Genomic DNA, 25135 nt, shown 5'->3' on the forward strand with positions numbered 1-25135 from the left:
GGGGGCATGCGTGTTTTGTTGAGTGTTCTCTTTACAGCGCAACATGTGCTGCTGGCATAAATGAATATTATGTAAGGACGTTTCTAAATCTTTGTTGAAGCTTACGTCACAGGTGGTTATTGTGGATCTGCTTTCTAGCCAACCTACAAGGAGTTTACAGTAAGCTCCTTGCCAACCTATCAACTCACCTTCCCTCTTACCCACATAGCATACGCCTACCCCGACCTCCACGTCTCCGTATGTGTCTGCACGACAATCGCCTGCGTACGTGACAAGCGGAGAATGGGTGAGCTAAACTTACGCTCTGCGCAAAATGAATTTGGAGTACAGAAACAGCCGGCGGGGAAAACAGTTTTCAGCTCACCGTAGTAAACATGCCCCCCCCCTCCCCCCACCTACCTGTTCCCGGTGCAGACGGTTTGGTTCCCCTCTTGCTTGGTCAGCAGTTCAGGTCGACTGACCGGTCAGCTGTATGTTACGTCAGTGTTTCTGTCTGGGTCCTGGCTGAGCCCTCTGTCTGGGCCAGCGGCGGGAGCCTGGTCAGTCAAAGGAGACTTGGTTGTGGGGTAACGTTATGTCAAGGGTTAGAACAACACTGCAGTAGTACTCTGACAAAACGCCTTTTACTTGCTCACCGCAATTTTGAGAAATCAGCGATTTTCGGTTGTCTTATAATAGATCTATCTGTTGAGCACAGGGAATGACATTTCTCTTCAAGGTGCGAGACCAACCGAGATGTACTGTGCAAAATAGTTTAAATATTATAAGAAAAACGAAAAAAGCTGATTTCTCGAAACTGCTGTGAATAAGAAAAAGGCGTTTTGTCAACGTACGGCAGAACAGAGGCACAGCAGAGCTTTTGTGCCACGTGCTGGTGGAAAGGAAAAGAAAGTGAATGTGTGTACATAATCTCATTTTGTATGGATGGGTATGGTGTCGTATAAATGATATTATTATCATAACAGGAGGGATTGGTTCATGTGTGAATATCATGTCTTGTGAGCGTGCATGCCGGTTGTAGTCTTCTCTCTCCCACAATTCGACTTCCTTTCCTAGTAATATGTCCTTCCTCTGCTTTTCTATGCTCATCATTTAAACCTGTGTGGTGCAATGTTATGTTGGGTAAAAGTAAACTTTAGCCCTCCATTTGACAAGGAAGTCAGCTGACCCAAGACCACCCAGTCCAGCACCAATGGGAGGGGGCGTCTGAGGTGGATGACTTTATGTTTGTGACTTTATCCACCTGACCTTTCGATGTTCAACGTGGTAAAATTATTGTATGTATTCAGGAGACTTTCTTCACATCGTGACAATTTTCCCCCCCATTCATTCACCAACTCACCTGCTCCGTTGTTGTTCTCACCCCACCCCCTCCCCCAACCTTCCCCAGAGTTCGACGGGGAGACAGTCCTGTGTCGTGTCTGTGGGGACCGAGCCAGTGGCTTCCACTACGGCGTGCATGCATGTGAGGGATGTAAGGTAAGTCAGGGGATCATGTCTTTTGGCTAAGATCAAAGTTTATCTTTGTATGCCTATCTGTTCCCGACTTTTCTCCGGCCTTGTGCCCGCCCGATACGTGGGGCGGATACAACAGAAGCTGATGAGGCACCCAGAAATCCATTGTCTAGTGGAAGGATTACTGTCCTCTTTAAAAAAAAAAAAAGTCAGTGGATGTCGTGTCTCTACAGTCTACACGAACTCTACACAACACGATCTGGGTGGTTGGTGGGCGTTCTGGTCTTATCAGCTCCTTTTTGTTCCTTTCGAACTCCAACATGACATAAAAATATTTTTATATCCTCTGAAATCTCTCCTCCTCTTCTTTGTATGTTACTCTCTAGTAACAGAGTTCTAATCTTTGGCACTTAAAAATGACGTTGTGTTGCTAGTGCCTTAAAACTTATTTTAAAACTTAAACTAAATTTTACATGACTGCTTCATCTCACATTGTATGCAACCGCATGTACTCAGTCTAATCCCTTCCCCTGGCCAAGATCATGCAGCAAACCCTATAACTGAACAAAGCGAGCCATAAAAAATAAAAATAGCAGGACAAGGACCCCCCCTCCCTCACATTTAGAGTCACCTTCCTCTCTCTCCCTCCTCCCTCCCCACAACCTGAACAACCACCCAGATCCCTTTGAAGTCAGAAAACTATGCACCCATTTAACCTCCTGCTCATGACATTTAAAGCTGTCTTTTGACTCCTCTTTTATTGAGATATATTTTATTATATTTATTTGTGAGCATACCCCACTTATCTGGCTGGGTCACAAGTCAAAGATTTTTTTTTCTTTCCCTCATGCCTCTCTAAAAGTCAAAACAGAAAAATAACTAAAGGGGGTGCACTGCAATTAAGGAGAGACCTTTTTAGTGTAGATTTTTTCTATAGTTGAAAATTGGTTGGGGGGGGGGGGATCATGTTTGTGTTCAATTGTTCTTCTGCTGTTGTTTTTTCCCCTCCGTTCTTGGCAGGTGCTTTCTTTTGAGTCCAATGGGGACTTATTCAAGAATAAAAAAGAAATAATCAATGATTCATAATGCTTACTTATTTTTATCTCTGCACAGGCATTAGAGATAAAGAGACTTAGCTAAGTTATTTCTTCACAATATTTATAATGTTATGTATACTAAAAGCTCTGGTGGTCAGCCTTTAGAGTGGATCTTTTCTGAATGGAGAAGTTTGTGCCTTCAAGGGATTGATTGTTTATCCATGGAGGTCAACATGATCTACCACAATTTCATATAGGTGGCCTTCATTTGCTTTTAAATATATCGTGTCACAGTGACACAACAGGTCAATGACCACATTTAAACTTTCATTTAAGTTAATGTTGTTAATAGTAGCCTATTAATATTATGACTTTTTGAAGTGCCTTACTTACCCTACTAAGGATTTTTAGATTTTATTTTGCTGTTGTCACTATGAAACTTTCTTTCTTTTTTTCATTTTTTTTTGTTGGTCTTGCAATAAAAGGCAAATTGTGTAAGATTAATTACTTTATGTGCACCGCTTCCCTTCCTCTTTACTATTTTAGAAAGTCTTTCCATCTTGGAGTCTTTTCCATTTGTCTCTTTACCCCCCACCCCCACCCCCACCCCCTGCCCTCAAATCATTTCCCTTATTTCCTTTCTTGTTGTTAACACTCCTATTTTCTCATCTTCCCTTCCACCTGTCTGTTACAAAAACCTCTGATCCCTGTGCTGCCATTGCTTGCCCTCCTGGTGGTTGCTGTTCTATCTCCTGCAATGTACCTGTCAGATGTTCACCTGAAATTCTTTAAAATTTAAATAATCTCAACAGTGTGGATTCTACATTAATTGAGGTTTGTTTTTGTTCACTCTCAATCACTTTCAACGCTCACATTTTTCATGGCCTAACATTTCACTCAATATTTTATTCTTCTTGTAGGGTTTCTTCCGTCGTTCCATCCAGCAAAAGATTCAGTACAGGCCTTGCCTTAAGAATCAACAATGCAACATACAGAGAGTCAACCGAAACAGATGTCAGTATTGTCGGTAAGGTTCACACATCATCATCACCTTTTTCCATTGGGAGTCAGACTCATGGTGCTAAATATAAGAACCTCACTTGTGCAAGAATTCGTGACTGAACTAAATCTTGAAATGAATACAGGTGTTACCTTATGCTACTTAATTTAGCTGGTCTGTCATGTATTTTCTTCAAAAATGTGTATTATTAGAACGTTTCTGTCCCTTAAATGACGTTTGTTTTGTTCATGCATTTATACAATATTTATAAACTTCGAACAATTCAAGTGCAAATATCCTTAGCTCTAAATGATTGATTGTTTGTTTAAATTTGTCTCGCAGTGTATAGAAGCGTGCACTAACTGTATGTGCTTTTACCAATGTGTGTTGTTAAAAAAAAAATGCAGTCCAAAGTTTTGGTATTGTTGCGGGTGGCTCAGTATCTTTTTGGTTTTTATCCTCAGTCTCAAAAAGTGCATATCTGTCGGCATGTCACGAGATGGTAAGTTGACTACTTTTTACCTGACTTGTTTCCACGTACATGTTCACACACGTACACAATTACACACACAAATATGTACACGTTCACACACATACACAATTACTCACACAAATATGTACATGTTCACACACGTACACAATTACTCACACAAATATGTACATGTTCACACACATACACAATTACACACACAAATATGTACATGTTCACACACGTACACAATTACACACACAAATATGTACATGTTCACACACCTGCACGAGTTCACATGTAAGTATATACGTGTTCACACACACACTCATTCATACCTCATATTCAGAAACAAATATTATGTATGCATATCATTATAATTCTTATGTTGTTTGTGTTGTTTATGCTCACATAAGTATACCTAGGTACACTATGTTTCCATCAGTTTGCCATTGTGTTTATTTGCTTATAGGTCCTCTTTTAGCCGTAATAGGTTTGCTCTTCGGTTTACTGTGTGAGCTTTGGTTTGAATAAATCTCTTTCCATAATGTAGATAGAAAAGGGTGCTGGTATGATGAAGCAATTGGACATTTCCTTTTAGAAAAAAAAAGAAACTTCTCTTGGTTTTTTTATTTACTCTACTGTATGTCAATTATTTGGTTTTGTGTGTGTGATGAGTCATTACATGACTTTAAAGGAATTATATGGCTTGTCTTTTTCAGCTGTGCGCTTTGGTCGGGTGCCAAAGAAAGAAAAGGCGAGAATCTTTGAACAGATGCAGAAGAAAAACCTTGCATCTCAGACAAGTGAGCTCAACAGTCTGCTGGCCAATGACCTTGATGTCGTTCATGCAGTGGTGACGTCGCACAGACACACTTGTGATATCACGCAATTCCGCGCTCATCAGATGCGGGATCTGGCCATGCACAACCAGGAGTATGTCACTTGCCCGGCAAATATGGTGAGTGCAGTTATAAATAATGATAGCAATAAAACCATGCTTCCTGACTCACTGTGTTATCATTCATGTTGGCTCAGCGGAGTGTTGATAAGAGTCAGATTTGCATTCAGAGACACTTTTTCCTTCTCTCATTATGTTGAGATAAGCTTAAGTTCAAATGTTTATGCATTTGTTAAAATCCAACAAATGAAGCTGACATATAAAATATAAATCAACCACCTTGACATGCAGAAGAACAGCATAAGAGCCTAATCTGGATAAGCCAGAACAATGTACAGGCGACATCAGTTATCAAAACAATGAATGATTTTGATTGTAGAAATCAACGGAAGTGATCAAATATGTTGTGTGCAGACAGTCAAATCACAAACCCTTTTTTACATGTGTAGAAGAAGCTCCCATTTCCAAACAGAACTACTTCGTTATGTGTAGTTGACCGTTTTCAAGAGAAATAAACGGAGGAAAACTTTTATTATTCCAGGCATGTCCGCTGAACAATGAAATTGGGATGGACACCAATGCCAACCGGCACGACTTGACGGACTTTTCAGAGAGCTTCACACCAGCCATCAAGTCTGTGGTGGACTTTGCCAAGGGCATCCCTGGTTTCATCCTTCTCAACCAGGATGACCAGGTCACCTTGCTCAAGGTTGGCAGTTTTCATCATTCTTCTTGTATTGTCAAATCTGAGTAGTGTGTGTTGTAAGTAGAGACTCATTTCTGTTACTAAAGTTACTTTTTTTAAAAATTCATTAGCTCAGGAGCTCTATCCCAAAGCCAAAGACTATTGTTATATAATTTTTTTTCTTTGGAGATCTAATATTACATAATTTATTAAATAGTAGTAGTTTTTTATAAGTTCACAAATAGAGGTAAAATTGTTTCTGGAGATTTAAAGTACTTGTACGGGTTTATGTAGTGACATGTTTTTAATGGTAAACGTCCTTGTTATATTTTGTCATTTAGATATATGGAAATTTAGATTTGAATGTTTTTGTTCCCCAGGCCGGTACATTTGAGGTGCTCTTAGTGCGTCTGGCTTGTCTGTTTGACCCGACGTCCAACACCATGATGTTCACGGGGGGCAAGTTGTACAAGAGACAGCCCTCCACCGTAAGTTGTCTGTTCTGGTTGGGTTGTGTGTTTGTCCTGTGCTGCACACACATGAATTGTCCCATGTATACATACACTGTATAGACTTTCACCATCTCATGTATGGAATTGTGATGAAGGATGCAAGCTCAAAATAAATAATAAGAGCTGCTACAAGAACAAACATTCCGATATTTAGTCTGAAATATAGTAACTGGTGAGAGGAAGAGAAATGATTGGTACATGAGGCAGATCTGATAGTACAGTATATAGTTGCTGACAAGGTCTTGTTCCTACTGATACTGTCGACCACACCGCCCCTTCCCCCCCCCCCCCCCCAACCACTGAATCGCATACACATTCTTATATTGGTGAATAATATGAATAGGTTCATGTTATTTTATGACTTAAGTGTCTACTGTTGTAAATTTGCAGCTTTAAAAGTTCCTTCAAGAACATGAAAGCCACTGGACTTTTTAAAACATGTACCCATTCTTCCTTGGTATTATTTGAGTACTTTTGTCTTGTTCTTGTCTTACTCTGTTTAGTTATGTCTTTGTTGTAAAAAGCAGAGATTTATTCATGTTTTTGTCTGCTTGCCAGATGACGACCAATGCAGGTTTCCTGCTGGATTCTATGTTTGACTTTGCTGAACGCTTCAACAAGTTGTGTCTTATTGATGACGAAATTGCTCTCTTCTCAGCTGTAGTTCTCATGTCTCCAGGTAAGCAGGGTCTACTCCATGCTGTTTTCACTGTTAAGCTTGTTGATTGTAAAGACTGCATAGGTTTCATGACCCCAAGTTAGATCGTTCAGGATGCAAATTCGGTTTTGCCAACCGGGGCTGATTGGGGTACAGCTTGTCAGGAAGTGGACAGAGATACTTTGTAGAATAATTTGCCCACATGGGAATCAAACTCAATGTGCTGCTTGAAGTGGTGAAGAGCCTAGCCTATAAACCACAGATGCTGGTAGGCCTACTGTTTCAGTTTCAGTATTAGTTGAACAGAACTTTCTGCTAATGCATTCACTTAAAAAAATTAAAATAATACATTGATCGATTCATGAGAAGTTTTAAGAACTTTTTTCTTTTCTGCTGAAGATTTAACAAATCACCACTGTGTTTGTGGCGTGGTTTTCTAAATAAAGTCTGTGAATGTCAGAACAAAGTGACTGTATATATATATATATATATCTTCCACTTTTCCTCCGTTCCTCAGATCGGCCTGGCCTGCGTAATGTCGAGCAAGTGGAGAGAATCCAGATCAAATTGTCGGAGGCGCTGCAGAACATTATCAACATGAACCACAAGGAGGATGGCACGCTCTTTGCAAAACTGCTCATGAAGACCACAGACCTGCGCACCCTGAACACACTGCACTCTGAGAAATCCATTGGTGAGTAATGCAGACTGAGCTCGCTTGTGTAACTTTTTTTTGGTGTTGTTTCTCTTTATAATCCACTGCTTGTGGGTTTTTTATCCGTTCTGTTTGGTGCTATATTTTGTAATAAGTGCTTGTGTGTCTCAGTTGCTTTGTTGGTCTGCAAAGGAAATAGGAAATGATCAGTGGTCTTAGGTCTTCTGTGTAAAGGATGGCTTTGTGCACATAACAGATTGCAACACTATTGTTTCCAACTGGGGACTGATGCGGTAAAATAGAAAAGAAACTGAAGTGTTTATTTAATATGGTGTCTTTCTTTCTATGTTATAGCTATTTTGAAAGAGTTTTAGTCTTTGAACAGTTGGAGAGTGTTTCGGATAAACCCTTTTCTATTTTATCCCTTGGTTGTGTCGCAAGCTGTCACAATCCTTTGTATAGATATCCTGGTCTTTAACTGTCTTACAAGTTCCAGCCTGTTTTCATACTGTCTGTCTAGAGGTGGAGGAAGGGTGTGGGGAGGAGGGAGAGGTGGCTTGATGATTGTTTGGTTGTTTTAATGTACAGCTAAATTTGTTTGAAGGAGGGGGGCTATGGTATTGCTGAACTGCTGGGTGTTATATTTATAGGTTTTGTTGAACAGATCTGCCCTTTGGTTTACTGGAAACACTTCTCCGAAATGACCTTTTTCAGCGAGGTGATCCTCTGTCTTTCTACGTAGAATTCTCATTTTATATTTAGTTGGTTAACACGTGGTCACCTTGTTTAATTTGGTATTTTTATTATAGCCCTTTGAATGTCAGTGGGAGGTAATGTGGCCTTTGATAATAAACTAAAGGCCAGAAGTACAAGGGCCATGTGGTTAAAACTAGAAATACACAGTTTTGAACTTGGTGAGTTCAGTGTGACACTGACTTTTAGCATCCTGAAAACAACTTCTGCTTTCAGATTCATAGAAGCTTATTTTTGCCTGCGGAGTATCTCTCTTTTTGCCCTTCACCTTTGCAGTCCTCCTACCATCTCTTGCCTCTGGTTGGATGTATTTCCTCACTCTCAGCAGCAGACCTGAAACCCAGTGTTGACATTTAGAAATGTCATTGATTTCTGAAACCCATACACCTTTGAACTTTCTGGAACCCATCCCAGTTTTTTTTTGTCTTTTTTTTTTTTTTTAAATACATTCTCCTCTCCTCCCACACTGCTAAAATCGTCCTTCTGACTTACACTGTCTCAAGACCAGCAACGCTAATCTAGGATCAATAAGTTGCACTAGGACTTGCAGCAAGACAGAAATAGATTTGTAAGTTTAATGGGCCAAAGTGTTTTCTTTTCATTTGTATTGATTAAAGTAGTGGAGAGAGAACCTGGCTTCAATTTGTCTTTGTTTTGTTGACTTGTGAGGAAGGAGTGGATTATATTTGCATGTATGTAGCACTGAATCCTTCTTGTTTGTGTATTGCACTAACCACAAATGTGGTAAAACTTCAGTGTATGCCTTATTTATTTATATTTATTTTGAGTTTGGTGTAGGATAGAGGGGGGCTATGCAGAGTTTTTGCATCTAAGCTCAGAAATTTTAGACAGGCATCTATTTTTCAAACTGAAATTGTTTAACAAACATCTATAATGTATTTTAAGAGAGGGAAGTATTTGGATATGTCATTGCTCAATCCGATAGAAAGGGATGTAAAAAAATATGGTGCAAAATTACTCAAATTGATGTAATAGACAAGATAAACGTTTGGATGATAAGGTAATCATTCCAATAAACATGTAATTTTCTGATGTGGTCGGTAGCCATAGTTTTTATGCACTCCTAAGGATTTCAGTCATTCAGCATTCCCAAATATACTTAAAGTGATTTTCCTCGTGGTTTTCCTCCCACTCGAATAGTCTGCTCTCTGCAAAAAGTCTTCTGCAGCTCAGGGTGGCCTGGTTTTTAGAATTTTGTGTCTGTATTTGTTTGGGTTTTTGAATTTTTTTCTGTGGTTGTGCAGTACCTCAGTCATCTCAGGTCTATTCTTTTGATATGTGGGGCAAGGCGGGGTGAGGGAAACTCCCACACCATGGCCTACTTTAATGTTGCAGTCTGCAAACAGTGAGAAATTTGCCCTACTCTCCTCCAGGCTGCTACTGCTCTCTTTGGTGGATGGAGGACATACAGAGAAGGGGGCTGGGGTTGGGGGGGGGGGAGAAGTTAGTTCTGGTGATGATTATTTTCAGCCTCTTCGTCCGGTGTTTCATTCTTTAGCTCTTGGGGACTAGTTGTTTGGCTTCTCTTTGGTTGAAGGGAAAAAGTCTTAACTATGGAAATAAAAGTTGTAGGGAAAATTAGATTATGATTGCAGTTTGGGTTTTTTTGTAGTTGTTTGTTTGTTTTTTTACTTTAATCTTCTGCCTCTCATTTTGGTTCAGGGTCATTCGAAAGAAAATCAAAGGAAAATAAGTTATTTTTGAATAACATTCTTTGTCTTGATTTTTGAAGGTGAAGTAAAATATTGTTCTTTATAATAACTGAAGCAAAGATTTCACTTATCTGGTCGTCTATCACCTTTTTTACTTATCCTCACACTTTATTCCGAGGAAGCATCAAAGATTTTTAGGACGTAATTATACACTGTTGCCACACACTAGGGAAGATTGACACCTCCTTAGTTTCAGTAATCATTATGTATTCCATATTTATCCAGCCACAAAGAAAGAAAAATCTTAGAAAAATTTCAGCTCGTGTGCATTTTGTGTAAATGTCAAATCAATCAGCAGAAGAGAAGAGCTTCTAGCAGGGGTTGGTGTTTTGTCTGTGCGTATGGCTCAGCATATGTCGCAAGTTATGACAGGCTTTCAGATATGTAATAAGAGGGAGGTTCAGTCTTATGGTAACTGAGTGTCTTTTTCAGAGTGGGAACTGTTCTCAGGTTAGAAATGAAAGGAAATGAAAGCTTAATGGATCTTGGTATGGAAATATGAATGGCAATGACTTGCAAAGCAGTGGGTATTTAACCTAAAAACAAATTTGAATAATTCTTCGTCGCTGCAGTTATGTGGTGCAATAAGTTTAAGAGTCAACTTTGACTCATTCAAAAGGGCATGATCGGCTCTCATGACCACCCCGTGGTACAACTAACATTGTGTGATATTTTTTCAACCTGCGTGCAGTGTCATCTCTTCCAGTGCTCTCCCTCCAGAGGGGAAGGGGAAACTGGGATGGGTACTTTTTATTTCCAAGAGTGTGAAGAGGGGAGGGGGAGGGGATGACATTTGAGGAGGTGGGAGAACTTGGTCACTGGGTCACACAATGTGGGTCAACAGGGTGTAATAGTTTGCTGGGTAATTTGCATACTATGGCATAAATACACATATTAAAGGGGATTGTCTTGCCTATTCCTTTACTGGAAAGATATTTGGGGAAAGTTTTTGCCACTTTTGGAAGATTTTATTTTCCTCAAATGAAGACGGGGGGGGGGGGGGGGGGGTCAAGGTTAGGGATTTTATGGGGGGGGGGGGGGAATGTGTTTCTTTTTAAACCTCTTTTGAACAGAGTGGCAGGTTCTCTTATTATAACTGCCTGTTTTCACGTTTGCTTTCTTTGATTACAGTCTTTGTCTTTTAATTGCCCCGTCTGAATGTTTTGACGCTTTTTATACTTTCTAATTGAAGTTGAATTGTTTTTAACCTTGTATTGTATTTTTGTTCCCTGCTGATATTATAGACGCGTGTTGTCTTATCTGTATTATGCTGCAAGAGAAATGTAAAGAATTTAAGCAGACAAAGTAGAGAGAATATAACATGCCCTCATGTCTGATGTTTTTTGTATTTTCTTTTATGTCCAGCGGGCCAGAGATCCAATCATGAGAAACGCGAACGACAGAACACAGATGACTCAGATATGGACTTCCAGGAGTCCCTCAGCACCAGGTATAGGGAATAGTTGTTTCTTCCGTGTGGTGCTTTTTTTGTTGTTGTAACTTCTTACTTCTCAGTGATTGTAGTTAGTGGTTATGGTTGTCTTTTCCTTTACTTGGCAGGGGGGGGGAATCAGTTTCTAGTCCATTAGTTTGAGGTCAAAAGTTGCAGCAAATGTCAATCAATACATGGTGCTAATTAGGTGCAAGAAAGCATGGTATATCAAAATTATAAATACTCAGCTTTCTGCAGTTTTCACCTGTGGTGACAATTTGCTTTCATTGGAATGTTCTAGAACAAAAAAGAAAAAATAAATATAAAGATGGATAGACATTGTCCAGGTATCTGGAGAAAGCTGTCATTGCAATAAGCACTTGGTGAAACACACACTATTATATTCTGTACCTTTTGAAATACTTATTTAAAAATTTATTGTCTGGGGTGTAGTTTTTTCCAGTTTTTTAAAATTATCTCAAATTAAGCTAATGATATAACATGGCCTTTTACTTAATATTTTGCCATAGTATAATTTGATAGTAAGCACTCGCTGCTTTGCATATTCTGTGTCAGATAAAACATGTGTTTCTTATGTTATATGATTGAGTATAATTTGAAGCCAAATATTTCTTTTTGATGAGTGAAAAAAAAAAAAGGATAAGAAAATAGAGCAGTTTACAATGATCACCATAAGAATATGACATACTTTTCCTTCATTTTGACTTATTCTTGAATAATACAAGGTGGTTTATGTTTGTTCTGTTCCTTGAAATCTCAGGTCTGGCCGTTCATCACCGACACTATCGGAGACATCTAACATGACAATGACCTCAGGCTACAGCGGTGAGACAGAAAACAGTAACCTTGTGGTGGGACAGAGGATGCCTTTGGAGGCTTCCAGTCATCAGCAGGTCAGACTCAAGTTTGATCTATTTATACAACTTTGATGTTCTGCACATACAAAATGAGAAATAGAATGAATTCAAGTCAAAGAAGTTTTATTTGGAGGTGTACCACCTCACAATTTTAAGACTTGATTCTTTGGTTAATTTCACAAGCATCTTTAGGTTACTGCAGAATAAGCTTTAAAGATAATACACTCAGATCCCTGTACTGTAATACCCTCAAATCTTTGTACTTAATTCTAATGGTCTGAAGAGAACAGTTTTCAGCAGTTTACTATATCCTCTATGATATGCACTAAGATTATGAACTTGAAAGTCTGTCCTCACAAAACTGCAGTTAATTACAGTATACATACATATATATATATATATATATATATATATATATATATATATATATATATATATATATATATATATTTATATTTATTTATGTACCTATCTTCAGATTTTAAAAGAAATTTTCTAATGTTTTCAGTTGCCTGTTCCACCGCAGGTTGTGCTTCGCACACCGTATGGTACCTTTTTCCGTGAGGAAGTCTCAGGCTTTTATGGCTTGATGGCTGACCAGCCTCGGCGTAGATGTAACACACTGGATCGTGACACACTGACTCGGCCTAGGCTACACACCATAGAGGAGGGCAATCGAAGACGCTACACTCTTGATAGGGACTATATCAACAAAATGGTGAACAGGTGAGTCTGCGAATTTGTTTTACGATTTTTATCAAAATCAGTGAAAGAACAAAAGTCATAAATTATTACCGTGGTGCATTTGCAGATTGATACTAGTGCTAGGCCATGACTTTTCAACTACTGGTTGAATTATAGTAGAAGATACTGGAGGCCAAAAATGTATGTTTATATTTTGACTTGTGTATTTTTCTGACATGAATTGCAATTGCTTGGAAAAGCAACTACTTCTCAAGTGTTGCTTTCTTATCTTAATGCATGTATATTTCAAATTTGGTGCACTGAATGAGATTACATTATTTATAGGTAGCAACAAGCTACAGGCTTTACTTTGTCACATTCAGCATATAATTGTTCTTCAAAACGTTGCACCAAAAAAGCTTCTTGGTTCCTTAGAAAGTAACTTGGTATTTATTTACACTAAAACTGTTATAAATAAAAAAAGAAACATTGCTTTTGTTTGTCTTATGTCCAGATTAAGTGATCGCCTTGAGACCCGGAATGCTGTCCGAGGAGACTCTGTTCCTCCTTCAATGTCCAATTCTGCGGCAAGCTCTCCAATCCAGGAGGAAGGAAACAGCATGTACAACGTCCCTCACTCGGCGGCGTTCACTCCCATCACAGTCCCAGAGGGCGCTGTTGGCCATGCGACAGCTTCGGTGGCTCACACCAGTTCCCTGGCTGCTCCTGAGACCGTGCTGGCAGCGGCAGCAACTGCAGCAAGAAGTGGCTCGTCTCCTACTTCGCCAAAGTCAAGGTGAGTGCCACTGGTTTGTTTATCATTGTTTTATGTTCTCAATTTTGTAATTGTTTGTTCCATATGTTGTATGTTCTAAATTCTGCTATGGTTTGTTCCTTTTGAGGATCAAAAAGAAGGACTTCTGTGATTGCCTACATTCAGGTAAAAAAAAAACCACCTAATGTTTGATATTTCTATGCTCATCTCTTTTGGATTAAATTCTTAATAAGTACTGTAATGTTTAAAAATATAAACATGTCCTTTCTTGTGAAAGGCCATCAGTGTTTTAAAAAATGTATTTATTTATTAGCGGTACATTTGTTTCCTAAGATGGCAGCTTCAGACTAATTTAGTGATCTCGTTTGTTTTAGTAGCTTCCATAATGATCTAATTTGTGTTTCCCGTTTCCCACAGGTCCCGGTCTGGCTCATTCACTCAAGAGGACTACATCAACATGCGGCCGCGTTGCTACAGTTTCCACTTGAACAGCGAGGGCAGAGCGGCCAGGATGTCCTTGCAGCACCGGATGCTGGCTGAGAGAGGAGATGAGCGTGACCAAATGTCTTCAGACAGTGGACAGTTCATGTCGCCTGAGATGCGCCGTGGCAGCGTGGGTGCTGCCTATGGTCTTCATAGCCGCAAGCAGTCTCTGTTGGTTGACCGGCCGCTGTCTTACATCAACCGGAGCGCGACAGAGATGGACAAACGGTCTGGAAATTTGCCAGGACATGGACTTCCTGTCATGAAGGTTAGTTGCAAATTTTCATTATCTTGTATGACACATTTGAAACTTCAGCAAGATATTTTCATGGGCCGTAAATACCAGTATTTAGAGTTTGTGCTTAGAAAACAGGCCAAGTTTCTAGCCAGGTAAAGGCTTGATTTTATCCAGTTACCTGAAATGCAGATCAATGGAAATTGCAGTCTGTTTATTTATATTTCACCCTTTCTGTTCGTACGTTTGTCATTTATTGTTCTTTGTTTTAAAAGTGTCATCTTTGTCAGAATTGACATAAATATAGGAAGATCATAATTACTATCAGGATAGTACTGGTATTGATTCTAAGTTTAAGAAAATTGTTGATGGAGCCCAAGTTTTTGATCTTGAATACTTTCTTGTTTGATACAATGCAGTTTGTTTAACATTTGAAGAGGGTGTTGGATTGAATGTAACTTGTATTATACTCATAGACCTTGCTTCAGAGTATTTCACCTTGCTCTGTCCCTAGCACATCATGCCTGATGGCTCCATCTATGGCATGCAACTGACCCCTGAGATGGCAGCCCAGCACCCAGCCCTGTGGCACCAGCAGGCTGCTTTGGCCATGGGGATGACCCCACCCATGTCTATGCCACTTTTGCAGCAGAGACCAAGAGATGAGCATACCCGACCCCTGGACTCAAGACCTCGGGAGAGAGAGGTGGCCAAAACTCACAACTGTGATGCTATGCGTGATGGGCTACAGAGAGACATAAGTCATAATCCAGGCTTTAGGAAGTATCCTACGGGGGCTGAGGAAAGTGGATTCAAGGCAGTGTCTGAATCAAAAGAAGGGCTTGTGTCTAAATCAACATCGAGGGCAACAACAGATACTCTGGAAGGCAGTGAGAGCAAGGAGAGGGCTGACAGAGGAAGCCTTCCTCTTAACCCTCCAACTCTTACCGTCCCCCCTAGTGGTCCCACTGAGTCACTTGACCAGCCCCTGGTCTCTGCCTCCCGACTGGCCGATTCTCCAGTCCCTGTTGCCATGAACACCATGACCTCAAGCAGCCCTGTGTCTACAGAGGCACTGGCCCCAGGTCCCAGCTCGAAGACCAACTCAGAACGAGGTTCACCTGTTCATGATGAGTCTGCTATGGAGAGTTTTGGGCACAAGAAGTTTGACAAGTTCCGGAAAGAAAAAGTGCCAGAAACATCAAACAGCAGTGGAGCTGAAGATACCGGGGTCTCTGTGAAGGAGGAGAAGATGGAGGAGGATGAGATGGCTGAGGATGGGATGGGTGACCATGATGGAGGTCAGGATTCAGAGGATGGTGATCTCAAAGTTGACATCTGTGATGTAAAAGAAGAGCAGAGGTCCCCGTTGGCTGATAGGGCGAGTCCGACTAGTTCCAACGGCTCAGTGCCATCACCCAGTGGAGGTGAACGGCCTAAACTGTCGGCCAAAGAGGCGCATCCAAACCTTTTAGCACATCTCATGAATGGAGGAAGTAAAAATGGGAGCAGCGTGAAAAAACTGGCCCCCCAGTCCATTGGTCAGTTGTCGGCTGGCACATCTCCGTCCACTGCTGCAACTATGGCCGCTGTGGGGCTCCCTCTGGGACTACCCTGGGCTATCAATGGACAAGGAGCATCCAGTGGGTGTCCATTCAAGTCTCAAGTGCAGCAGCAGCAGCAGCAGCAACAACAACAACAGCAGCATCCGATACTCAAGCATCATATGTTTGGCTCACAGCCATCATCAGCATCGTCATCACCTCCCTTGCCGTCTGCCTCTGCTCGACCCATGCACCCTCACCCCAGCGTGGGGTCACAGGGCCAGGTCATGACCCCTGACCTTGGGGGATCAAGTCACTCTAGTCATCATACAGTTTCCAGTCGTATGGCTGCAAGCAATAGCGAAGCAGTTGGTGCAGCTGACCAAAACTTTACAAACTCCAAAGAGGAATTCCATGCAGTCACCGTGTCTCACCTCAAAGACAAACTCTTGAGGAAATTTGACAGCATGGAGAACCTGCATAAGATCGCCAAAGAGTCTCCGGTTTCGGACCCAGGCTGCTGGTCTCCCCCTCATGCTTCTGCCTCTGCAACATCAACAGTGTTGGGCGCATCCAACAACACCACTGAACTGAATAAAGAGTTAGCCACCAAACTAACGCTGTCATCGTCAGTGGCAGGAGTGACAACAATGTCTGTTGTGTCACCTGGCATTTCATCCTCCATGCCATCATCCTCTGCCACATCATCATTGCGATGCTCAGAATCAACATCGGCATTCAGCAAAGGGCCAGTCCCTATTGTTTCTCCCTCATCCTCCTCTTCCGTGCTTCACAGCTCCAACCCTCCCCACTCCTCCCCCTCCTCCTCCTCCACTTCAACTGCTGGCCTACCTTCCCACTCCTTCGTGTCCCGTGGCCTCCCGCATCCCGCCATGTCCCACATGCTGCTCTCACAGAGCCTTCATACGTCGTCCCTCCCCATGTACCATTCCATGCTGACCAGCCAGCATGGAGCCCTACAAGGGGCGATGACCTTGAACCCCAACCAAGCCCCTGGCCCCACCCCAGGCTCAGGACTGCCCCCTCTAGCCAACATGCAGCACCTGGCTCAGATGTTTGCTCGTGCTCATGCTATCACTGGAGACAAGGCCGACAGGAGGTGAGTTCAGTGCTGTGTCTTTATATACAGTATTGTTGATTTGTATGCTTCTTTCACCATAAAGAAATAAACCTGAATGAAATTCTCATGGAGGAATGCCAAAAGTGACAATACCTGTAACGATTTAATTTAAGAACAAAGCATATTTATGATAAGTTCAATCAGCAGCAGGCCAAAGGTACTGTTGAGGTTCATCTGGAACCATCATATAGAAATCAGAAATACTAATTGACGTGATTTATGATACGCATATTGTTGTCTGCCTTTTAAAGTTCCAGAGAAAGAAAAAAAACAATTGAAATTCTGTTGTATTCTATAGTAATAAAAAAAATTGATGCTTCATCTTTTTTAAGTGCCCCAAACCAGAACTATCCTCAATGAGGTAAGATTAATGAGCTAAAAGCAGAGGGCATGAGTACTTCTAATTTGGTCAAAGTCAACAAGTTTGTCTGTGTTTGACTCATTTTACCTCAGCTTTATTGATGACTTCTATTATTGTGTCTCTTTTGAGTATAATGTGCCTGTTGTTTCTATTCATATTTAAAAAATGTTGGTATTGTTTTTGCCTTTCAGGATGGAAGTCGGAGCCCCACTTAATTTGACATCCCGAATGGAGGAGGGTTCATCATCACCTTCTCACACTTCCCAAGCATTGGCATAGACATGAGGTCGGGAGAAGCATGATGCTTATAATGGTTGTTGCAGTTGAAACAAACTCTGCTGCCAGTGAGAGATACACATGTCTGTCTGTGGACAGAATATATGGGAATGTGAAAAATCTTTTTGTGGTGTTTTGGAACTGTGGGAGAACCATGAGCAAGCAAAATGCATCTTGGGGTAATAATTGTATAGGCTAAGGACAAGTTGAGAGGGGAAGCATGCCTGGTTGTCCAGATATTTTGGATATAGAAAAATGTTCTATGTTTGACAAACAGGAGGAACAGAAGCTGAGAGATCTGCTCAGTTGACCCCTTTGTTTAGGGACAAAAAAGAAGTGCATCCATTGATATGCCTACTACATGAACTTGTTCTGTGGCATCCAAAAACTTATTTGAATCCTATTCCTTATAATTGAGGGATGTTCAGTTTCAAGCTGTGTTTTGAAGCAGAAACACTGACTTCATAAGTTATACCTTTTTGATTAAGTTTTTGGTTGATTTGTGTGATGGGTACTGATTTTGACTCATTTTGATGAGGAGGAGTGTATTGTGTAGAAGAATAATGTGAGCTGTCGTGTGTGTGTGTGTGAGAGAGAGAGAGAGAGAGAGAGAGAGAGAGAGAGAGAGACAGACTGACAGACAGACAGACAGACAGACAGACAGAGAGAGACTGAGATAGAGAGAGAAGAGAGAGACGGAGAGAAAATGGAGGAGGATTCAAAGGTCAAGTGACTGACCATTCAGCAAATTTTTATCAGGCCTTTAGCCTTTTTTCTGTACATATATTTATTTGTATGTTGCATATACGTTAATAAGATCCTGCATGATGTAGATGCAAAGTCTCTTTCTTGGTATGAGATAAATGTTGGAACTCGGAGCACTGATATGTTGTGTGTGTTTGTGTGTGCGTATGCCTTGTGGTCCTTTCCACGAGTGAGAACCCGATGGTGGTCAGGTGCCATGAAGCATCAAGGCAGCGCACACCCAAAAAATGAGGGTATCAATTTGTCACTAAGAAGTCCCAAACATACAATAATGTCATAGTCTGATTTTTCCATGGGATAAGTTACTAGAATATTAGGAATACAATTGGAGTAATTTGATAATGATCTCATTCATTGTAACTGTCTTTGTTTCTGAAAAGAATCAAATGGTAATTCCATGTTGTTTCAGGATCTGAATACCAACAGTATCTTGTATGTGACTTCATGCTCTGTATATTGCCGTTAGGTAGTCTTGCAACGCTTTCCACTTTCAAACTTCTTTTTTAGTTATCCAATATTGATTCAAATGATTTAAATTCGGAACTCTTGTACTTTTTATCAGTATCTATTGTTTTGTTGTGACTTCAATAAAGTATACCAATTGGAAATACCACAGACACGAAAGCTCAACACTTCAAGTCAACAGACACGACCTGTTTAGTTTCACTTGAAGAGAAAAAAAAGGCTTTCCTTTTCTTCCTCAAAGCCTGTTCATCTTCAAGCAAAGCAGCTACAGAGAACGTGAATGAAAGTAAATTGCATCTATTATCGAAACCTTTTGGATCGACAACCGTCCGTTCAGCAAGCTAAAAATCACTGTCCTTTTGTCACATGATATAATGTTGGAGCTTTCTTTAGCATTCTTGTTAGTACCTACTGTTTTACAATGCCCCTTGTTTCATCACTTTCAACCTTCGAAAATAATATATGTGCTCCTCTGCTAAGGTCGGCAGCAAAGACATCACGCCTGCTACATGACTTTTCAGTCTTCATGTTTTGCTTCTCTGTTGTGGGTTGACGACCAGAGAATATCTAATCATCGTTTCTTTTTTCCTTCTCTGCTAAGGTTGGCAGCAAATCAATTCAGATCTGTGCTGTTGTTGTTTTCTGGTGATATTAAAGGGTGCTTTTTGTTGAGAGCACAAAGTTTTAGTCTTATGCGTGGGACGATTATTGATCTTTTCCTTTTGGGTCAAAGGGAAGAGAAATTTGGTTCCTATTGACTGTTAAGAAAATTATTTATTTTCAAGTCTACCGTTTTTTCATATGTCATTTTAATTTTCTTGCGTAAAATTAGGTAATACTTTTATAATGTTCTACTTGAGTAGGCTTACCAGTATAGTTCTTATGGCATCTTTATTGCTGTTTTAATCAACTGTACGACTTGCAGCTGCCCAAATGAAGCCCCTTTCAGTGTGGGGGGGATGACAACCTAAAAAGGGTTATGTTATTGAGGCAGGTACGGATGGTTTGCTTGGAACAAAAGAAAAAAACAATAAAGCGTTACACTATGGCATGAAGTATGTGTATTGAAATAAATTATGATTTGCTTTGTTTTATACTGTAATGGATGCTATGAATGTTTATGTGGATGTTATTATAAATCAAATGTCTGCAATGATAATGTAAAAGCTGTCTAAATGAATATTCTTTCAGTTTGAATATTCCTTTTGACATGTTTTTACAGCTTTATTCTCAAAAAGCTGCCCCTCTTTTTGATATATTGCAGATCATTTTTGCATCTGTATGTGTGCGTTTATGTTTAGATCATAAAGAAAGAGAGAAGTGAGCCGAGATACTGTGTTGTAGATGAAAAAAGAAGTGTGTCTGGAGAGTAATCAGTAAATGGGGATGTGGGAATATATAAATGAAAACATTGCAGTGTTTGTATATATATATGTTGTAATGCTAATTAACTTACAAGAGATGATTTGTTTCTATGTGCACCTTTTGTTCTTGTGCAATGGTGACATATGTGCACATCGTGATGAAGAATGAGTGTTCGAAATGACCTTGTAAATTATGAATGTAATATATTTCTCTTAACATGCATGTGTATTTGTCTGTACATGTGTGTGTGTGTGTGTGTGTGTGTGTGTGTGTAAGGGAGAGAGAGAGAGGGAGGGGGGGAAGGGAGAGAGAGAAGCAGGTTTAGTGTGAAAGAGAGAATGATGTACAAATCTATATGAAAAAATTGTTGAGTTATGCACAGAAAAACAGAATATTTTGGTATTTCCTGCAAGAGTTTGTTGGTGAAGAGCTGGCTGGCCTCCTGTAATGTATTCTTAGAGTGAAAGTGAATCAGACAGAGATCAATATGTAACAAACTGTTACAGATGTATGTACTTTATGGATGCCATGACCAAAAGATTATCACTGGAATGAACTGATTCCACATCATGTTGGGTGTTTTTTTTTTAGTTTAGATATTATGTAAATGTTCTTCATTTCTTTCTCTCCTTTCCCAGAGAGTTTTTTTTTCTACTTCCTTGCTATTTCTCTGATTGTTTTCCCCCCTGTTTCTCTCCGTTCCCCCTGCCCCACCCTGCCACCCAAATGTGTCAAAAGATGCACATTTGTATTCTAAACCAACTCACACTTTCATTCCAGTTGTTGTTATTAATATTACTATTAATAATGTTGTTGTAGTTATTATTACTATTATCATTATTATTATATTTTTTAGGCCTATTATTATCATTGTTATCAATGTAATTAAAGTTCAATTCAGTTAAAGGAAATGGTTGGGTGAATGACATATTTTGGAAAAGACAGGATATTTATATTTATTATTTATTAGTGTCAAGGCCAGTCATAACTGTTTTTGAATTACACGTTTGGAAGAGAACTCGGACATCATTATTATTATTATTGTTGTCATTATTATTTTCATTACTGTCGCAGTGTATCTTTATCATTTTTGTTTCTGAGTCAGGTTATCAGTGGGGAATTTGTTTCACCCAGTTCATCCCTCCTCTCCTTTCTTCCCTTCCTTCCTTCCTTCCTTCCTTCTTTTGCACCGTTCTCCCTCCAACTCCAACACCCCTACCCCCCTTCCTTCCTTCCTTCCTTCCTTCCTCCCCCCCCCCCCGGTCTCTCCCACCTATTTTTCATCTCAAGTGATGATAAACTTGTCTGGTCGTTCAAATGGGCTGTTGCTACAGGCTCAGTGTGTGTACACATCCCCCGCATGCTCTGGTCACTTGTATGTCCGTCAGTCTGAATTGGGTCCTATACTCATTCTTGCATGATCTACTACACTGATGACATGCAATATGGAGGCTGACCTTATTGTGTTGCAAGTACCATAAAACTTTTAATTTTAAAAAAAGAAAATAAGGAGGCTACTATTTCAGATTTTGAAGAACAAAAAGTCCCTTTGTTTCTACAAATTTAGAGTTTTTAGCATTTTGGTCATTTGAAGTAATGAAAAACCATTTTTCATATCCTGAAGTTAGCATTTCTTGTTTAAAGTGGGGAAAATTTGAGGGTCTTAACCAAGTCAAATAATTTAGTGTCTTCAGAAAATGTGTTTCTCTTCTCAAAACGATTAAATGTACAGATAATGAAAAACTTGACAGCACCCCCCCATTCGGCCTCATTTCTAAAATTCATCAAACTAAATAATGCTGGCATTTATTTTTAGCGGTATAAGTATATAGAAAAGAGCCCATAACAGTTTGAAATGTAAAATGGACACGAATAATGATTTGAAATAAAATAAACCTGCAGTCACACGTTCGTATTTTTTGGAACCATCTTTTTACTAATAAATAATTCAGCCGTTGAACGGACATGGGAGTGACCAGTGAGTGACCCATTCCCAGGACAACACAGCGCCTGTAACCCCTGCCCACTACCTTGTGTTTTGCACAGTGCATAATGTGACGTTTTCAATTAAAGTTCAGGTCTGCGGAAACCAAATGGCTTTTCTTGCTTTTGTTTTCTGTTGTTTTGGCTTTCTTTTGATAATATTCATGGGTGGTTGGCGGGTACTCTGGTATGATAATTTGCTCATTCGGGATCTATTTTGTCAAACAAATCAAACATTATATCATCTTTATCTCTCCTCTTTCTTTTTTGTATTTGTTACTCTCTTGTAACACCTCTAATCATCGGCAATTGTTTGACCTAATTGTGTTGCAAGTGCCGTAAAGCGCTTACTAGAGCAAAAATCGGTAATATTCTCTGAACCATGTCTCGACCAGAAATTCCTAGAGCAGCTCTTGCGGCAAGAAAAACACATGAAAACCTTTTTCTGTGGGCAATACTTTCCTTTACATAGATCACTCGGCATGAGATGAGATGGTCGAGAAGTGGCTATCTAAGTTATCGCCCTCCACCGATGGTATCTAACTGAGGGGAATGGTGGGCGTTGAAATTCCTCAAACGATGCGAGTTCAAGTTCAAGATCGCTTCATGAAAACAAAAACTGACAACCTATTGCTATGATTTCAGAGTTAAAAACGTTTTGCTTTCCTGACTCTCGAACCACAAGTTCTATCGGAGGTGAGCGTGAAATTCGAAAGTTTAGCCCTCTAAATAATAACAATAATAAAAGATAATCGATAGCATTTGTATAGCGCAAATCCCCGCTCAACAGCAATGTCTATGCGCTTCCCTATCTTACCATCTTAAAAGGGACATAAAATCCTGTTTCATAGCACAACCTTACGTCGACCGTGTCAACATTTCGGCATCAATGAAAGGCCGACCTGCATCTGTGCTGTACAGTAGCGGTTAGGTGCTTCGCTGTCGCACGTCCAGAGACCCGGGTTCGATTCCAGAGTGGGGAGAACATGACTGTTTATCATCTGGGTCTTTCTGCTGAGATGTTGCATGTATCCGTCTCAAATCGGGTTAGCCCTGGCAGGCAGGGTCGGAACCTAGATAATCTAAATAGTGTCGAAGGTGGAGTAAAAATCGCCCACATTTAATTTTGATTTTGAAAAGAGAGCTGGTAAGAAGACAAAGTTGCCAACAGTAAAGAGATATGGTCATGACGTCTGGGAGGGGCTTGTGGGGGGGGGGGAGTGGCCCGTGAGTACTGTACTGCTTATGATAATGAATGTTTACCATCGATACAATTAAGACAATTTGGGAGGCAGAATGCTTCGATTCTGCATGTCAAGGCCAACTTGGAATGAGTGGGATACAACACGCTACACACTGACGATGATACTCGATTTAATTTTTTTTAAAGTATTTTCCCTATCGGGATTCGAATTCACGCCTTAAGCATGCAATGGCGATGAAATGGTACAGGTTTAACGCCCCTATCAACACTGTTAGGTTATTTTAGTAGAGGCGGGACCTCCGAGTTTAACGTCCATCTCCGAAAGGGCCGAGCCAAGAGGGAAATTCGTGTAAAGTGCCTTTCCCAAGGACACAACGTCGGACCGAGCTGAGGTTCGAACCTCCGAACCCGCAGTCTCACGCCGGTAGCCTATGCACTAGGCCACCGACGCCATGGCGGTGAGCCCAGCCACATTTTTTAACCCTATCCGTACGCCCTGGGGTCATTTTCCCCCATGTTGTATGGATACGATTGTAAAATACGACGTCGGATAGGGTTAAAATGTAGGTGTTTTGACCAAAACCTATACCAGAAGAAACATAATAATCAAATTGCTACTACAGTGGAAAAAACCCATACACTTGTTATACGTAGGACACATGCAATTCTTGGCCATTGGCAAGAGGTTATTTAAAACGATTGGTCGTTGGCCAGATCTGCTGAACGTACATCTATGAACAGATCAGTGCGAACTTGAATTGGTACACGAAAGCTTTTATTTTTAAAAGTTCAAATCCTATTAGGCTCGCAACTATTTTCCTCGTCTGTCCTGAGTTTATATCGAGAGGAATCAAAAATCATCCTCATCATCAATGCCTTTTACCCCTGGCAGGGTATAGGCCACATACAAGCTCCTTCCATTTATCTTTGTCCTGGGCCATCCTTCCAAGCTCGTTCCAAGTGACATTCATCTCTCTCATGTCCCTTTCCACGCATCTCCTCCCTGGTCCCCGGGGCCTACCCCTGCCTCGTGCTCCTTGTCGGTTCCACAGCTGTGACTGTCTTGTAAGAGACAAAAATAATGTTCCACTATTGAAATGACGTACGCAGTGCCTTGCGGGGGGTTCAACTCAAGGCAAAACAATAATGAGTGCGCGTGTATGTGTGTGTGTGTGTGTGTTTGTGTGTGTGTGATGTGTTTGTGTGTAATATGTATGTGTATATATGTGAGACATATATATATATATATTTTAAAAATTTTATACAGCCTCGCGCGCGCGTGTACACACACACACACACACACACAAACACACACACACGCACGCACGCACGCACACACACATACGCACGCACGCGCGCGCGCGCACACACACACACACACACACACACACACACATATCCATGTTCTGTTCCGTATGCACCCACATATACCTCAAGCATTTACGCTCTGTTCTATTGATGCTTATTATACCGACTATTGGATTGTCTTTGCTGCTATGCCTGTCGATGTTCCAAATTTAGAATAACAAAATTTGTGGGACTAAATTTGGTGAACAATTTCGGACTTTTTGTTTCGATTTTCATAATTACACATGTATATTCTCCGTGAACACAAAGAGACAGCTTATCACCTCAATATTCATACCAACATTATGTTATCAGTGCCAGACCTGGACCTTAAGCAAA

At 40.5% G+C, this 25135-nt stretch overlaps 1 protein-coding gene and 1 long non-coding RNA gene across 5 annotated transcripts in view; one reads left to right on the plus strand and one right to left on the minus strand.

The window, feature by feature from the left end:
* Positions 1 to 578, minus strand: part of LOC118478030 — a 5311-nt gene extending 4733 nt beyond the window's left edge. Inside the window, exon 1 of the long non-coding RNA XR_004858762.1 lies at positions 400 to 578. This is a non-coding gene — a long non-coding RNA (uncharacterized LOC118478030). The remainder of the gene's footprint in view (positions 1 to 399) is intronic.
* LOC101846826 (mucin-12) overlaps positions 1 to 20832 on the plus strand; it is a 32296-nt gene extending 11464 nt beyond the window's left edge. For 3 of the 4 annotated variants that reach the window (XM_013085052.2, XM_005102754.3, XM_005102755.3), the window contains exons 3-17: positions 1391 to 1479; positions 3413 to 3519; positions 3957 to 3994; positions 4684 to 4922; positions 5404 to 5571; positions 5928 to 6035; positions 6618 to 6738; positions 7235 to 7411; positions 11224 to 11308; positions 12072 to 12204; positions 12677 to 12894; positions 13367 to 13648; positions 14045 to 14378; positions 14860 to 17009; positions 17583 to 20832. In XM_013085052.2, the coding sequence (XP_012940506.1) occupies positions 1391 to 1479; positions 3413 to 3519; positions 3957 to 3994; positions 4684 to 4922; positions 5404 to 5571; positions 5928 to 6035; positions 6618 to 6738; positions 7235 to 7411; positions 11224 to 11308; positions 12072 to 12204; positions 12677 to 12894; positions 13367 to 13648; positions 14045 to 14378; positions 14860 to 17009; positions 17583 to 17670 (4337 nt within the window). In that variant the 3' untranslated portion in view covers positions 17671 to 20832. The remainder of the gene's footprint in view (positions 1 to 1390; positions 1480 to 3412; positions 3520 to 3956; positions 3995 to 4683; positions 4923 to 5403; positions 5572 to 5927; positions 6036 to 6617; positions 6739 to 7234; positions 7412 to 11223; positions 11309 to 12071; positions 12205 to 12676; positions 12895 to 13366; positions 13649 to 14044; positions 14379 to 14859; positions 17010 to 17582) is intronic. The other variant, XM_005102756.3, reaches the window with a different exon arrangement.
* The last annotated feature ends 4303 nt before the right edge of the window (positions 20833 to 25135 follow it).

The sequence above is a fragment of the Aplysia californica genome, unplaced genomic scaffold (genome assembly GCF_000002075.1).
Source record: "Aplysia californica isolate F4 #8 unplaced genomic scaffold, AplCal3.0 scaffold00338, whole genome shotgun sequence".
Taxonomy (NCBI): Eukaryota; Metazoa; Mollusca; class Gastropoda; order Aplysiida; family Aplysiidae; genus Aplysia; species Aplysia californica.